General features: G+C 41.1%; 1 protein-coding gene across 1 annotated transcript in view; it reads left to right on the plus strand.

Annotated features, from left to right (window-relative positions):
* Positions 1-18,336, plus strand: part of LOC132578472 (probable acyl-CoA dehydrogenase 6) — a 79,949-nt gene that overhangs the window by 28,567 nt on the left and 33,046 nt on the right. The window contains exon 3 of the mRNA XM_060248510.1: positions 16,670-16,799. Within this exon, the coding sequence (XP_060104493.1) occupies positions 16,670-16,799 (130 nt within the window). The remainder of the gene's footprint in view (positions 1-16,669; positions 16,800-18,336) is intronic.

Consider the following 18,336-nt stretch of genomic DNA (forward strand, 5'->3'; position numbering starts at 1 on the left):
TAACAAGATAGAAGCCCTACTAGGAGCACCTTATTAAAAATTACAGTTTCCCATTCATTTCAAATCTGCTGATCTAGCTATGTTGCTCCATACTAGTGTCACCTCTGGATTAGACTACTGTAATGTGCTCCATGAGGGGCTGCCTTTGTAGAGAGAAGCTTCAATTGGTACAAAATGTGGCAGCAAGTCTTGGGTTAGCAACTTAGAATCCTTAACCCAAGTTCTGCACCAGCTGCACTGGTTACCTATTTGCTCTGGTCCTAATTTAAAGTCTTTCATGACCTAGGCTTGAACTTACTGAACAATATCACACAATATGCTCCCACACCACAATTATGCTTTACAGAGCCTTCTTCTTGTGGCACCTCTCTTATTTATTGCCTTTCTAACCAATTCAAGGTCCTCAAATTGACAAACATTTCAAACATTAAAACATTTCATAACAGGGCACCTTCTCTTTGAGCAGGAACACACTGGAACGCAGTTCCGGCTGGCTCGCTGTCAGGGTGTGTGGCCTAATATGCAAATGAGTTCCTGCTAGGCTTTTCCTACACAAAAGCCCTCTGTGAAGCAATGGCAATGTCAGGGGGTGTGGTCTAATATGCAAATGAGTTCATACTAGGCTTTTTCTACAAAAAACCCTGTTTCATATTAATGAATATTTGAAATACAAATATGGAAAAAAATGTTTAAAACAATTAAACAAAATGAATATAAACACCCAGGCAGGAGGGCTAACTAACTACATTTAGGAAGAACACAAGAAAGTTTAAGTTGAGAGGTTTAGGGTTAGGATTAGGGTGGAGGATAAAGTGCTTTTGGCACTGGTTTGTATAACCCAGACTAGCTTGATCTTGTCAGATCTCAGAAGCTAAGCAGGGTCAAGTTGACCTGGTCAACCCTGGTTAGTCTTGGAAGGGAGACCTCCAAGGATGACTGTAGAGGAAGTCAGTGGCAAACCTCCTCTGCTTCTCACTGGGTTGGAAGCCCCTTGCTGGAGTCACCATAAGTCAGTCAGTGCATGAAGATTCCATGGAAGAGATGGTAACATTAAAGATGTCATGAAAGTGTAGTAAAAACTGATTAATAAAAGGCAAAGTTTGATTAATACCAGAGTCATGACGTGGAGGCAAACCAGCTTTGAACATCTCTTGCCTTGAAAACCCTACAAGTTCACAAGTCAGCTGTGACTTAACAGCCAAAAAAAAAAAATGCTGTGGTTTTAATTTGTGTGTTTGTTTTTACTGTGTTTGTTTCTAATCTTCGCTTCTAATCTTTGTTTTTCATTTTGCGTAGGTTTTTAATTTTAATTTTTAGCTTGTATTTGTTTTTATCCTGTTCATGGATTCATGTTTTTGTGGCCTTGCAACTTGTTGTTGTATTGCTTGTTGCCTTGAGTCTGAGGAGAGAAGGTGAGATACAAATGTTTTAAATCAGTCAATCAATAATTACATGAACAGTGTCCCATTTTGTTTCCAGGGTGTTATTTCCCTTATCATAAATTCCAGATAGCATTTATGTATGAACTAATGGCCTCTCTGAAGCATGCAGCAATTTGAAATAATGCAGCTGAAAAAACAAACATTGCAAATGTGGAAATATGTCACACAAAATACTACTAGTGACTTACAACCTGTCTCAGTAAACAATAAAGTCCTACAGAAAAATATATATAAATATTTCTATATTTACAGTATTAAACCTTTTCTCTGCCTCAGCATATTGACTGAGTTATTACCTTATATCTTTTACAGAAACAGACCAATATATATCTAATAGCTATGTGTGACCCCCCCCCCCATCTGTGCATGTGTAAATCTATATATTGGGACAATACCAAAAACTAAATGTATTTTTTCTGCAAACTTGGGGCATTTCCCAGGTTTGCAGAAAAATCCAAAAAGTCTGCAAAAAATTGGGGATTTAAATTCCCTCCAAATTAAAAAAAATGTGCATGCATGTACAGACAGTGTGCTTAGCTGTTGAACTGGCAGCCAGCCACCACTGGAATTGTCAACCATGGCAGAGGATGTGTTAGTGGACTCCAGGAGCAGCTTGGTGCCTGGCTGCAGTAGATACTGTGAGAGGTTCCAGGCCTGGCAGCAACGAACAGCAGAGAGGCTCTAGGGCCAGACATGGCACACTCTGGGAGCTGCTCCTTGCCTGGCTGCCATGGCAAAATGCTCAGGGAGCCACTCTGGGCCCAGCTACACAGAGGAGGACTGCTGGAAGCTGCTCTGGGCTCAGAGTGAGTCCCAGGTACCATTGCTGTTGCCACAGATGGGTGGTGGGGTCTGGAGTCACAATGGGGGAGAGGAGAGAGATGGGTTTTCCCCTTCCATGAGTCTCATGGGTTTCTCTGTCTTATGTTTCTGCAAAAAGGAGCTAATCTGCACTTGGAATTGCTTACCAATATTTTTATTATCAAAAGTGTAGACCAGAAATGGTTCTGTCCAAAAACTGTCAACAAGCTGTGAATCAGCAAAGTCAATATTTGATTAACGGTTTACATTTGAACAGCTCATTTTTTAGTATTGGTGTGGGGAAGCTGACTCTGGACATGCATATTCTCATATTGCTTTCCTTAGCAATGTGGCTGCCACCACCTCCATCCCAATCTGTCCACATTCTTCAAGCAGGTAAAATATTTACATTTCACAGTGAGTGATTTGTAGATGTGCGTGTGTGAGGGGGATCTCCTCCTCTGCCTGATTGCATGACCTGGTGTTGGTTGATATAAATAAGACAGACCTTCCAGATAGGGGATAATTTGAGCATGTGCTCTGTTGCAGCACTATACTACAACTGTTTCCTCCCCCAAACCATTTCCTGTCAACGAATCCAGTTCCTCTGCCCACAGAGCCAACAGACAGCTGGGGGCCCCTTTGCCTCCCCAGAAGGAGAAAAGGCTTTGACACACAACACTCAGCATTGCAACGCCATGCTAGATAGGGACAGAATTAAACTCAATCTGGTGTCTCCTCTTTCTTCCAACTGTGAAAGGAGGGTTGGAAATATCTACTTGCAAAAGAGGTCAATCTGTTAGAAACAGCCAGGGTTTTTTTTAGCAGGAACACATAGGAATGCAGTTCCAGCTGGCTTGGCATCAGAGGGTGTGGCCTGATACGTAAATGAGTTACTGCTGGGCTTTTTCTGCAAAAAAAGCCCTGGAAACAGTACCCTCCCAGAAAGCCTCGATGAATTCATCTTCAGGGCACTGGAAAAACATTCTTGCAATGCAATCCTAAGAAGAGTGTGATTCTGCTTATGACTATAACTATTAATTTGAAGAAACACAGTCTGAGCCTGGGAATTGACATGAAATGGACCATGCTGCTCTTAGCCATGGGAGCACACCATCATGAAATATAGAATGATGACAACAAGAAGATAATGTTTTCCACTGATATAGGAGGGTAGGTGAAGAGCAACCTCAGAACAGTCTTTAACAGGGGTGTCAAACATGTGGCCTGGGGGCCGAATCTGGCCCCCGAGCAACTGGCTGTCATTTGCTTCCTTCTCCCTCTCTCTTGCTTCATTCTTCATAACAGCTTGCTTTGCCAGGCTTGCTCAATCGCAGAGGAGCTACAGAGCAAAACCTATTTTCTCCATTGGCTGAGGCTCCTCCTTTTGAGAGGAAGGGATAGTTTGCTTTGCCAGGCTCTCTCAATTACACAGCAGAACTACTGAGCCAAGCCTCACTTCCTTCTATTGGCTGAGGCTGTTCCCTTTCCTGGTCCCCTGGGGAAAGAGCTTCCTTTGCCCAGTTCCCTGGATCCCATGGGAGAAATACGATGAAAGACCAATGAGTGCTAATGTTTTAAGCATGTTTTATTTTAAGCTTAAAAAAAATCTTTGTGTTTGTCTGTGTCCTTTATAAGGTTTATATCTCTGCTACCTAATCATAAATAGGTACACACATGGCTCGGCCCAACCCGACACGGCTCAGCCCAACAAGGTCTCATTTATGTCAGGTTTGCCCCTCATAACAAACGAGTTCAACATCACTGATCTTCAAACATTTTGTGTGTGGTTCCAATGTATTCCTTTCACTATAAAACTGCATCTCCAAATGGTCAATATTGTAGACATTTAAGGAACATGTTCTCCTATAAAAACGTGTTTTAAAAAGATTGCATTGGATGTTTTATATAATTTACTAATTTTTTTCATGCAGAATGGGATGTGCTTTCATAATTAGGAGAATAATTAGTTTAGAATTATAGGTCTAATTCTGTGTTCAGTTGCATCTACATATAGATAGTGCAAAGTTTTTCACTCATTTCTATCCATGTCACAATGGTAGAAATCAAAGTTGTTCTTGAACATAATAGTAGCGCAAATTTCTTTGTTCATCTCTGATCAATAATGCTTAAACCTATATTTATGTTTGTGATAGAAAGAAGTAACAATAAATAGAATAATGAAATTCTGACTTCATTATATGAGTAGATAGTTTCTCAGCTACTAAGTAGGATTCACTGTGCCACAGGGTTGTTGTTTATTCAGCCACTAGCAGGGCATTCACTCTGGAATCTATAGATGTAAACACTTTTTCTAAACTTTTCTTCCCATTGATCTTCTGAATGTTTATCCTCCTGTTTGGTACTTACAGGCTGCCAACCTTAGAATACTTTCCAGGGAGTAAGCTTGATTGAATAAAATGGGACTTGCTTCCTAACAGACTTGCTAACAGACATAGTCACTAATTGCTGGGACCAATGTACTTGGAAAAGGGGGGAAGAAAACAGTATTATAGTGTCTCATCCTTGTAAGGCCATTGAATTCAGTGGACTTAGGACTGTGCTCAGGATTGCATTGTTTGTCTTTCAGGCATCCTACCACATGTAGATAAATGCAGCAAATGTTAACTCTGAGGAATGAATCTGGAGCAGTGTGAATTCTGAAGACCTCTCTCTACACCCATGCAGCCATAACAGAAACTGAGTATGAGGCACAAACAACCCATGACATTCTAATGTCAGGGATTGTGTAGATTCTTGTGGAAACCAGAACCCATTTGTTATTTTCACACCTACTGGAATAATAGTTGAGCATCTATCTGCTACTCACCGCTGAACACTGAACATGACTACACAAGGAGAACCCATCATTTCATGAGATATACAACACAAGTGACAGGAAATCAATATTTCCAACTTTTAATTATCCTCATGGGAATCTTAGCAGGTTTCTAGAAGCACTTCCCAACAACAACAAAAGCCAAAGGCTTTTGTTTATGATTTTACTTTGGAACAGTGTGACTAGCTCTAACCTGTCTGCTTTGCTGAATCCAGCCTGACAAAGAGAAGAATTTGTCAACTGAAGGAAAATACCTGGGAGAAGACTGTACTTTTGGGGTTTCTTGCCCACCCCCCAATTACTACATAATATTATCAAATTTTTCACTGACTCTAAACCCAGAGCTTCATCAGTTTTGTTAATATAAATACTGCCACATTTTCTCTCTGCTGTTGGCCTTTTAAGGGAACCATGTGTTCTGTTTGGTACTAGTGGTCCATTGGAATGCCTGCCGGCTTTTATATTTCCTGCTGGGGGAATCCAGTTCTCCCTTTACAGAAGGCAAAAGTTCAACCAAATACCTGTGTGCCATGCAGCATCTTTTTATCTATTCAAATATGTCTGTCATTCTGTGCAAGCCATAAGATGAAGTCTTGGAATATCTGCTCCCATCCATTTAAGAAAAACTCCAGCCTGAACAGCTTGAAGACTTGCACACTATTTTGTGTTGTTTTAATTGGTCTTAAAATATATTATATGACTTTTTAAAACTGTACCTGCTGCTTTTGTTGCGATGTTCATAAAGACAATAATGGTCTCCATGATTACATTTATCTTAATGGCATGAGGGGAAGCTTGATGCCTGTAATTATACATATTTGCTGGCCACTCCACACTTTTGCTGGGAAATTCAGTTTCTTGAAAATTCGATTGACCTGTAGGATATTTAAGTGGAAACTGCAAGATTTCAGTGTTTGACATTCACCAACATGCAGATTGTTTGACATACACATTGGTTGACATACACTGACATACACATTGATTATACACTGTCTATTCTACAGGCCAGTACCCTAAAATCCATAGTAATTATCTGTGTTAAGTCAAGCAGTCTTTTCCCTGTGTGCTTTGGCAACTGGAAGCACGAAATGGCACTGCAGCTTAAATTTTTAATGAACACGGCCTTGCTGCAATGCTCATTAGTCAGCTTTAATATGCTTTGATTTGAAATTAATTACAACAACATGTTTGCAATTAATCATCAATGTCTGCTCAGACCAACGACAGTGAGTTAACTACAGGAAAGAGTTTGATAGTATTCAGTCTACCAGGAAGTACAAGTGTAAAGCAGACTTTGGTTTGCTGCTATCTGTGCCATATGTTTCATAATTGGCCACAGGGTTCTTTGTGCTCTGATTTTAAACACTAATATGACTAACAGTTCAATCCTAACAGAGTAAGAAGGGTATAGCTCTACTTAGGATTGCACAGTAATTCTTCTTTTGTTACTGTTGAGGCTGTGATTCCATTCTTAGGCGTTTTAGTTGCTTAGAATTGACTGCATACTTGCTAAACCTTTCAAACTGATGATTGCTGTTAATTTCTTTCCAGAAAGACTAATAATATGCATCAACTAAATGTGTGCCCTAATTCTGTTTTGATTTTTAAAAATATGCTTAAACGTCTAGTGTAAGTCTATGTGATGTTCTTCCTGAACATATTTTTTTGCAATACCCATGGACAGGTGTAAAGTTGCCTTTTATTTTAAATTTTTCTCATCCTTACATTTATTAGGAGAAAATGGTCGTTCTTTTCCTTCCTTGTTTTTCATATTGATGAAACAAACTGGCATTTTAGGTATATTATTTGTTTTATTTCTGTGCTGCCTCTTCAGAATACTGCTCATGGTGACTTACAATTAAATCAACATCACAATATAAAAAACAAGCCATTGGACATAAACAGTACAAAAATGATCCATAAAGTAGGAACAAACCACTAAAAAGCTGGCAAAATAAAACTCCTAGCTGAACACCTGACTAAGAGGATGTGTTTCAGCTTGGCAACTAAAAGTGAAGTAGGCTCAATGCAAGCCTCAAGACAAAATCCCAGACATGTATACTCTGAAGTTAGTTCTATGGGACTTTTCCTCTGACAATCATAAGAAAGTCTCTGACGTTAGAAAAAATGCACTGCTTATCCATTATCTTGGAGCAGAATTGCAACATATTTCCCTACCTTTGTTTAAGTATGAGGTTGCATTCACATTCAGACTAATTTCTACAGATTTTGTGTGTGTGCCAAAGGTGCACATGCTAGCTAATTACTACAAATTCAGCCACCATTTACAGAAATTAGTGGGACCCAAATTACCACTGATTTCTTTCCCTGAGAGACCATTTTGATTTGTGAGACTTGGAAATATGGAACACTTGCCTCTAGAACAAATCAGTCATTGGAAAAAAAAGTACTCATTATAGCTAGGATTGCCACTGGCAGGAGGGCTGTAGGCAGGGATGTGGGGGGTACATAAGTGACATTACCCTGCAAGAGGTGTAATGTTACTTACAGTGAGAAACTAGAAGTGGCATAGGTAGCTCTGGGAATTACTAGAAACTCTGAGCAAGGTGGGCAATGGGAGCAGGTGGCAGGGGATCCCCCACCGTGACTGGAAGCTTAGAGCCCTAATTACAGCTCAAATGGATACAGCTCTGGCAAAAGGCAAAATTACTTTGGATAGAGGAGGTTCAGTTTAAAGTGCAGATTTGTAAGAAATTCCAGTGGAACACCAAATCCTTATGATTATTAAGTGAATGAAACATAAATGGGGGGTGGGGGGTGGGGGGGCAGCATCCTGGATGAATTTTTTTTAAAAGAAAAACTAAAGTCTCATCTACCTACAGGAAGTTCTTATCATAGAGTTTCAAGCAATTTCTCAAATTGGCAGGAACTCTATGGTAATAATTTCTTATAAGTTGATGAGGCCTTAGTTTTCTTTTTAATTTTTCTCCTGCTTCCACCTCCAATGGCAGCAGGCAACAGGGTTTGGGAGCGGGGGATCTCTCACTCGTCTGGGAGCTTGGCAACTGTATTGAAACACCTCAGATCCAGCTACAAGCATAGACAGCTTCAAGAGGGGATTGGATAAACATATGGAGCAGCAGTCCTTCAGTGGCTATTAGCCAAAGGGTTTTAATGGAACTCTCTGGGGCAGTGATGCTCTGTATTCTTGGTGCTTGTGGGGGGCAACAATGGGAGGGCTTCTAGTGTCCTGGTCCCACTGGTGGACCTCTTGATAGCACCTGGTTTTTTGGCCACTGTGTGACACAGAGAGTTGGACTGGATGAACCATTGACTTGATCTGGCAAGGCTTCTCTTATGTTCTTAAATCCACTATTCAGAAAAAAATATATTTTGGGATAGGTTTGTACATCATTTTGTAAGCCAGGTTAGGATGTCCTGCAAAGGCTGCATGGGGCAATGACCATCAAAAAAGGCTAGATGTTTTGCTGAAGGATATTGAGGCAACCAGCCCAACACACAAGTACATGCAATCCAAGTGTTTTTCTGAGTGTGGATCAGTCCCATGTATATTAAAGAAAAATAATAATGTGCACTGTTGAGCTTTCTGCAACAGCTTCAGGAAAGGTTGTGTTATCACACTAATGTTAGAGACAATGACTGAGCAGTCTCTGAATTGAGATCACACACACTAAATAATGCACTTTCAATCCATTTTCAATGCACTTTCCAATTGGATTTTGCCAGTTCACACAGTAAAATCCAGTTGCACCAGTTGCACTGAAAGTGGATTGAAAGTCCATTATTTATCGTGTGTGATTACAGCCAGATTCAGGTGGCATAATCTGTGTTACTTTAGAAAACTGCTACATAAACTAGCCAAAACCATAACCAATGCAGGCTCCTTGGGTGCTTCTAAACTCCCTTTTACTAGTAGAGCCTAAGAAGTGGGCCCATGTAGTGATATCTTTGTACCAGGAGCAGCTGTAGCTACACTGGAAGCACAAGGACTTAAAAGTGAATGTGGTGAGTTGAGTGGGATTCTTACTGGTCCAAGCTGCACTTAGAAGGAATTCAACATTGCTGTGTGATGGCAAAAAAGAAAAAAAAGCATAAGTTAAAACAGCCCCTGTTAGGGACAGGGGATTCCTTGCGCCCAGCTTCCATTTTCAGAGAAAGAAAATTTAAAAGGCTCTTGGGCCAATAGTGTGACATCACTTTTGAGGAAAACCCAGAAGTTATGTTAGTCCTCTCTAGTCATCATTGGAAACTCTGTGGTTCTACCATAATGTTTCTGGTGGTTCCTAAAAAGGCATCATGGATTTTCCTGGAAAGTGGCATCACACCATAACTGATGGCCATCCTCCATGTCCCTCCCCAGTCTCTCCCTAGTTAAGACACTTGTTGAATTTAATTTGAGAGACCAGTGCAATTGTCTCCATTTCCTTTTTTTGGCTACCACAGCCAATGGAAAATAGAATTGCAGAGAATAGAATTGCAGTTGATTGCATCATCACCCCCCCCCCCCCAGGTGTCTAAAAGACGGAACAAGGAAATATGGTCTGCTGCAGGGCTGTTTCAGATGTTATAAGCATACATACTGGAACCCCACCAGCCACACATAATAAGTCAGGCAACATACATATTTATCAAGTGTGTACAGGCTTGGTACATGTTAATGTGAGTCCTGAAAAATCCAGTGATTAGTCATGTGAGTTAAGAGTACAGCAGCTAATATCATTTTTAATGCAATGACTAACAGAAAAAATGCACAATAATTAAACATAGCTCCTTTCAATACTTTCATATATAACCCTATTATATTATATTATAATTATATATATATAACCATCAACTTTCTGTCATGTTATCATTACTACTCTATAAAAGCACCACTGTTCTATAAAAGAGTACATTCAAATGAAATAAGTGGGAAGATTTTTATTTGAGTGAAATTTGAAATGTTCCAAATGGCCAAATGTTTCATTTTCAACTTAAAAGCCTTTCATTTTGTTTCCTGCCTTGGCACTTAAAAATAGAATGTATCTGACAGGTTCTTTTTCTTTTAAAAATGCTTTAGTAAGCTGAAGGAGAATGTGCTTGAATGTACTGTGTAATACATAGTGTGATATATATGAACAAAGGCCTTTTAAAATCAAAAGAGACCCAAAGCTATTTTTCTGGAGACCATTTCATGTAAAATTGTCAGAAATGTCATATCTGAATGGCTGTGGCAGACTTTATAATACACAAATAGGGTCAACCTACATCTTTTTTCTTGGTGTTTAATTATGGAAATGTGAGGGGAAGTTAATTGTTCGGACACCCTGCCCTATCAAAAAACTTCTGCAGCATTTGGGATTCTTAACAGTTTTAATTCTGTACAAAGGACTGCTAGAGAGATTGCAGGTGGTCCCTTGATGTCTGGCCTATGCATACAGCTAGGGTTGCCAGGTCTGACTCAGGAAATGTCTGGGGACTTTGGGGGTGGAGCCAGGAGTGTTTGGGGTGGACCCGGGTGCAAGGTTGTGACAAGCACAACTGAACTCCAAAGGAAGTTCTAGTCATCACATTTAAAGGGACCATGCTCCTTTTAATTGCCTTCTCTGTGTTGGAAATAGTGGAGGATGGGGATACCTTCTTTGGGGGCTCATAGAATTGGACCCCCTGGTCCAATCCTTTTGAAATTTGGGGTTTTCTTTGAAGAGAGGCACCAAATGCTATACTGAAAGTTTGGTGCCTCTGTCTGAAAAAAACAGCCCCCCCCCCCGAGCCTCAGATACCCATGGATCAATTCTCCATTATAGCCTATAGGAACCAGTCTTCATAGGGTATAATGGAGTGCCCAGCAGACATTTAATCCCTCCCACCCTTGCTTTCTGATAACCCTGAAATGGGGGAAGGACCTCCAAACCAGGAGATCCCCTGCCCTCCAACTGCAGATCGGCAACCCTATGCCCTCCCCAGGGTCCACCCCTAGACGTCTAGGAATTTTCCAACCAGGAATTTTTTGTAGACAAATTAACTCTGTCCTGTGGTACAATCACAATCAATAAACACTCCCTCTGAATTTATTTACCTCTTGAGTTCCACCCAGGAATGTGCAGTGTGAATTTAAAATCATGCTGCCAAGCTATCACCATAGAAACCTTGGAAGGAATGTAGAAAGACCAAATCCATCAGAATCGTCCCTAATTGTACTTTAGCCTCATATTTACATATGTTTTCCTCACATTTCTTGCTTGCACACATACTTTTTAAGCTTTACATATTGCCTTCAAAGTAAATCCACCAACTGTTCCTATTTAGCGGACATAGTGCTGATTTTCTGATATCTGGAAAATCACTGCTGCTATTTTTGCCATTAAGAACATAAGAGAAGCCATGTTGGATCAGGCCAACGGCCCATCAAGTCCAACACTCTGTGTCACACAGTGGCAAAAAATTTTATATACACACATACACTGTGGCTAATAGCCACTGATGGACCTGTGCTCCATATTTTTATCTAAACCCCTCTTGAAGGTGGCTATACTTGTGGCCGCCACCACCTCCTGTGGCAGTGAATTCCACATGTTAATCACCCTTTGGGTGAAGAAGTACTTCCTTTTATCCGTTTTAACCTGTCTGCTCAGCAATTTCATCGAATGCCCACGAGTTCTTGTATTGTGAGAAAGGGAGAAAAGTACTTCTTTCTCTACTTTCTCCATCCCATGCATTATCTTGTAAACCTCTATCATGTCACCCTGCAGTCGACGTTTCTCCAAGCTAAAGAGTCCCAAGCGTTTCAACCTTTCTTCATAGGGAAAGTGCTCCAGCCCTTTAATCATTCTAGTTGCCCTTCTCTGGACTTTCTCCAATGCTATAATATCCTTTTTGAGGTGCGGCGACCAGAACTGCACACAGTACTCCAAATGAGACCACACCATCGATTTATACAGGGGCATTATGATACTGGCTGATTTGTTTTCAACTCCCTTCCTAATAATTCCCAGCATGGCATTGGCCTTTTTTATTGCAAACGCACACTGTCTTGACATTTTCAGTGAGTTATCTACCCCTGACCCCAAGATCTCTCTCTTGGTCAGTCTCTGCCAGTTCACACCCCATCAACTTGTATTTGTAGCTGGGATTCTTGGCCCCAATGTGCATTACTTTGCACTTGGCCACATTGAACCGCATCTGCCACGTTGACGCCCACTCACCCAGCCTCAACAGATCCCTTTGGAGTTCCTCACAATCTTCTCTGGTTCTCACCACCCTGAACAATTTAGTATCATCCGCAAACTTGGCCACTTCACTGCTCACTCCCAACTCTAAATCATTTATGAACAAGTTAAAGAGCATGGGACCCAGTACCGAGTCCTGCGGCACCCCACTGCTTACCGTCCTCCACTGCGAAGACTGCCCATTTATACTCACTCTCTGCTTCCTATTACTAAGCCAGTTTTTGATCCACAAGAGGACCTGTCCTTTTACTCCATGACTCTCAAGTTTTCTAAGGAGCCTTTGATGAGGAACTTTATCAAAAGCTTTCTGGAAGTCAAGGTAAACAACATCTATCGGGTCGCCTTTGTCCACATGTTTGTTCACCCCCTCAAAGAAATGTAACAGGTTAGTGAGGCAAGATCTTCCCTTGCAGAACCCATGCTGAGTCTTCCTCAATAACCCGTGTTCATCAATGTGCCTACTCATTCTGTCCTTGATAATGGTTTCTACCAACTTTCCCGGTATTGAAGTCAGACTGACTGGCCTGTAATTTCCCGGATCTCCTCTGGAACCTTTTTTAAAGATGGGGGTGACATTTGCTACCTTCCAGTCCTCAGGAACGGAGGCAGATTTCAATGAAAGATTACAGAGTTTTGTTAGAAGATCCACAAGTTCAACTTTGAGTTCTTTCAGAACTCTCGGATGTATGCCATCCAGACCCGGTGACTTATTAGTTTTTAATTTGTCTATCAGTTGTAGGACCTCCTCTTTTGTCACCTCAATCTGACTCAGGTCTTTCAACACCCCTTCCAAAATTAGTGGTTCTAGGGCGGGCAAAAAGTTCTCGTCTTCCACAGTGAAGACGGAGGCAAAAAATTCATTTAGCTTCTCAGCCATTTCCCTATCCTCCTTCAGTAATCCTTTTACCCCATGGTCATCCAAGGGCCCCACTGCCTCCCTGGCTGGTTTCCTACTTCTAATATATTTGAAGAAAGTTTTATTGTTGGTCTTTATGTTTTTTGCAATATGCTCCTCATAGTCCCTTTTTGCCTGCCTGATCACAGTCTTGCATTTGATTTGCCACAGCCTGTGTTCCCTTTTACTAATCTCACTTGGACTGGTTTTCCACCGCTTAAAGGAGTCCTTCTTACCTTTTACAGCTTCCATTACTTTGTTAGTTAACCACGCAGGCCTTTTCTTATGCCTGTTTGTGCCTTTCCTAACTTGTGGTATGTATTTTATCTGAGCTTCTAGGATTATAGTTTTAAATAGCGTCCAAGCTTCCCCAAGGGTTTTGACCGTATGTACCTTTCCTTTCAGTTTCCTCCTCACATGCCTCCTCATCTCAGTGTAATTACCCCTTTTAAAGTTAAACGTGGTTGTGGCGGTCTTTTTGGACAACTCCCTATTTATACAAACGGTGAAATCAATAACATTATGGTCACTGCTCCCAAGCGGCACAATCACTTTTACATCTCTCACCAAGTCTTGGGCATTACTTAGGACCAAATCCAGGATCGCCCCACCCCTGGTAGGTTCTGAGACCATCTGCTCCATAGCACAGTCATTGAGAGCATCAAGAAATTCAATCTCTTTCTCTCGACCAGAACACATATTGACCCAATCAATCTGCGGGTAGTTAAAATCACCTATTATGACACAGTTTTTACGTTTAGCCGCTATCTTTAAGCCTTCCATCATATTATAATCGTCCTCTCTCTTTTGATTTGGTGGGCGATAACAAACTCCCATTGTTAAATTTCCTTTTGGGCCCTCTATTTCAACCCAAAGCATTTCTAAAAGTGAATCTAATTCTCTGACCTCAGTCTTACTGGACCATATTTCCTCTCTGACATACAGAGCCACCCCACCTCCAACCCTTCCCTCCCTATCCTTCCGATATAGCTGATATCCAGGAATCACCGTGTCCCACTGATTCTCCTCATTCCACCAAGTTTCTGAAATTCCCACAATGTCTATGTTTTCTCCCAACACTAAACATTCCAATTCACCAATTTTACTTCGAACACTTCTAGCATTTGCATACAAACATCTAAAATTTCCCAGGCGAGCTAGGCCCGCCACCTTCCTCCTGCCACCTCGAGACTCTGGCAGACAGTCCATATTGTTTGTCGCCATTGAGAAGAGCTTGTCAAAACGTTTTATCTGTCAGTTTTCAGGTTTCCATTTCCTCCTCTAGAAGTTAAATATCCAAGTGGGGAATGTGTCTTTTTTTTTTTTTTACTGCACTGCACATATATAAAAGTGTGTGTGATTACACTAACAGCTGGCACATAACTTTCCAGTACCAGTTTTCCAGCCTGTCAGGGTCATCCTATATCTTGTTTCTGTCTTCTTCTGTGTTTGCATGTTGGGAAGTACATATACAGAGTTTTGCCCTCAGCTCATTCTTGTAGCCAGAGGCAAGGAAGCCTTAGGTGCTGAAGGCCCTCATTGCTGGGAAGGGTGTCACCTTCTGCACAGGTATGCATCTAGTTTGGGTGTGGCAACAAAGATTCTTAAAGCTCTTTCAGTCTGTTGAGAAATCACAGCTTGTGAATTTGATAAAAATCAGCTACTAGAAGAAATACTAACTCTGATGAACTTTAGATCAAATATGAAATGGGTAGCTTACAATGAGAAGATCCTGGTTCATAGGGTTGTCATGTGCCTTTTGGGTCCTAGACTGCTGGCACTTCAGCATCTGGTCAGATAAAAAGGGAAAAAAAGGTCATCAGCGTTGATGTGATGATGCCTCTGGGAAAATTCAGATGTCACTCCTCTCTAGAAATCACCAGAAATTCTATGGTGTATCTTTTGGTGATTCCTAGAAAGGACTGGTATCACTTATGGGGAAAACTTGGACATGATGGGAGACTCTCTCAGAATTATGAGGACTCTCTAGAAATTGTCAAAATTGGTATAGTTTTACCACAGAGTTTCAGGTGGCTCCTAGAGAGATGTGGCATCACTTCCGGGTTTTCCTGGAAGCAACATCACACCATTACTAACAGCTGCACCCCAATGTCCTTGCCTCAACCAATCTCCTGCTGGTTCCTAACCATGCTGGAACTCTCCTTGTAGGGAGTGCCATGGTATGTAACTTAAATGAGGCAACACTAATTACTTACTGTCTTGGCAGGCTTTTGTCAGTCTTCAGTCTTGTGTAGCTGAGAGCAGAGACAGAGAGGGATAAAAGCAGCACTTTTCTAAAGCCAGCACGAGTAGAGAACAACCCTAATAAATTCTTAAGGGCCCAAGGAATATCATTTACTCTGTTGACTTCCTTGGCTATGTTGCAGTACCCTATGAAAGATGTTGCAGCTTTGCAACTAAGAATGAGTTTAGGGTGAAGATTCTTTCAAGTAAAACCCTTTTACTTTCAGGCACACAGAACAGCTAACAGGTACGGTGCAGACTTCTCTCCTGACCTTCAGCAGATTCAGCAAATATCAGCAGAAGGAACAATCAAAAGAGAATCTAGAAGAAGAAACTTCCAGGCCCCAATCAGTTACTAGATTACTTTGCAAGTAAATTAACCCTTTAAATACCTCTCCACGTCTGAGTGTGCAATCCATTGCTGTTGCTAACACCCTGTTTATAAGCTGCCCCATATGAATAAGACCACAGGCCATCTAGCTTAGTATTTTCCATTGGCAGCAGTTAGCACAGAGATTGGGGATCATTTTCAAGAGCTACACCCCTTCTCTGTTTGGCCAGAGCTGGCTGAATTACTTCATGACAGTTTCCTGTACAGATAAGCTAGCGGGAAAAGAAGGAAAGGTTTAGTAAAAGAAATCCTTTGATGGGACCCTTACATCTTTCAGAGTTTTGGTGGGTTTTACATTTAGAGGATTATTTTTGCTTTTAGAGGTTCTTTAGAAAAATATGAAGCGCTCTGTGTTAAACTTTAGGTGATTTTTTAATGGTTTCATTTGTTGTTCCAGATCAACCTTCTGGCCCGGTTTTTTCCAAATGTCTGTTAATGGTATGCTGTCCATTTCATATCTGATTGAAAAGTATGCATCTTTGGTTTACTGTACACAGTCAAATAAGGTTTCCTAACATGTTAATAACAGAGACCTTGATAGTCTGTTGAAGTCTTGATTGAGCAGCCAAAACCAGATTTTTGTGTGTGTGCTGGTAGATGGAGGGTGGCGACAACATTCAGTCTGATGGCTTCTTGATGCATTTGGTTTATCATCGTTTTGCTGGAAAAAAATAGTTGCTGTGTTTGGAAACTGCGGGTTGGACTTTCTGAGTCCCTTCTGCTGAGTAAAAGGAAGGCTTCCTGTAGAAGATTCTTTGTCCACCTTGAGTCCATTTGCAAATAAAGCAAGGGAATCCTGAGTCTGCTTCTATAAGTTTGAATAACAGTTTTATCATTTTAAACACACACTAATTTTTTCATATCCAGAATATGGCGGCCTGGGATTGGACTTTTCCTACAGCATGGCAGTGGCAGAAGAGCTGGGAAATATTCGCTGTGGAGGAGTGTCCATGGCCATTGGAGTGCAAAGTGACATGGCTACTCCAGCCCTAGCAAGGTAAATCTTTCCAACAAGAAACTCCAGCTCCCTTTTGTTTGCCTCCACTTAAGTATAGTTTTTCTTCTGGGGCTGATTCTGCACTCACCTTTCTCCGGGGCAGGCTTCCGTTTCTGGGTGGAGCAAACTGGCGATTTCACACCAGTTTAGTTTTTGTTTATTTAGTTTTAGTTTATTTATGATTTATATCCCGCCCTTCCCACCAAGTGGCTCAGGGCAGCTCAGTTGCTCCGCACCGGCATTTTGTGCGGGGCAAACCCGCAATTTGCCCCACTGCAGCCTAAACCTGAAACAACAGGTTTACACTGCGACGAGGCAAATCGCCAGTTTGCCCCACGCAAGATGCCGGTGTGGAGCAACTGGTGCAAAATCGCCAGCTTGCTCTGCCCAGAAACGGAAGCCTGTCCCGGAGAAAGGTGAGTGCAGAATCAGCCCTAAAGTCACAGGACTTCAGCCTCCTTGGAACAAAGGATAACAGGAGTTGTACAGTTTGGTTGTATGAAGAATAATAGGGACTTGACAGATTCAGCAAGAACTTGAAAGTCCCTGGTTCATCTCATTCGCTCTGTGACTTTTAAGCATGCCACTATTATTTCTTCCACACAACAGTTTGTAAAGTATTATATTGAAATAATGTATACAAAACACTTTGAACATGCAGGAAAAGCACTTTGAACTTGCAGGAAAAACATTAAATACTAAGCATTATGACTATAACTCCAGTACAATCCCTATACGCAATGAATAGCTTGATGGGGAAGTTCTTTCCTATACATTTTATGATGCAATCACATTTATATAATCCATCTAAAAAGATTCCAAATTTCTTTCTGAAGGCCCAGACAACATGTTGATCACAGGGATCAGCTCAACCATGGAAACATCTCCCATTCCCAGTCATATCAAGTATTACTCACAGCATGATTCATGGTTATTGTGCAGAGAATGTTTTCACCTCTGCTGGTATCCCCCATGACATATCAGGGGCTGGTTTTTGATGAGTAGCCATGTTCTGTAGTAGTAGAACAATTTTTGAGTCCAGTAGCAGCTTAAAGATCAATAAAATTTCCCAGGGTATAAGCTTTTGTGGGCCAAATCTCACTTCATCAGATGCAAGTGACAATGAAAATCCATCAGCCATTCTATCCAGCTCAGTGGATGGGAGGGGGTTGCAAAAAAGAGCCAGTTGGAGTCAGGATGAAAATGCATAGTGCAAAAAGTAATCAGCTTGAATACATGATCTCTTTGCTTTTGGTCTATTTAACGAGGTTGTTGTGAAGGCAAAAATGCAATGAAGGTCATAGAGCACTTTGTAAATGAAGCAATAATTAGTAATAGTATAGTACTGTTCCAGTATCTGAGTTTCCTGATTACTCTGTTTTTACTTTTTCAGAATAGCAAAAACTACTGTAGTTTTTCCAAACTTCTGCTTATCATATTTGGAAGTCACAGGCTGGTGAGATAAACTATTTATGGTATGTGTCAGTGAGATAAGCCAGCAAGTTAAAAATGAGCTCTTCAGTATATAATGTTACCA

This window comes from Heteronotia binoei, chromosome 10, assembly GCF_032191835.1.
Source record: "Heteronotia binoei isolate CCM8104 ecotype False Entrance Well chromosome 10, APGP_CSIRO_Hbin_v1, whole genome shotgun sequence".
NCBI lineage: Eukaryota > Metazoa > Chordata > Lepidosauria > Squamata > Gekkonidae > Heteronotia > Heteronotia binoei.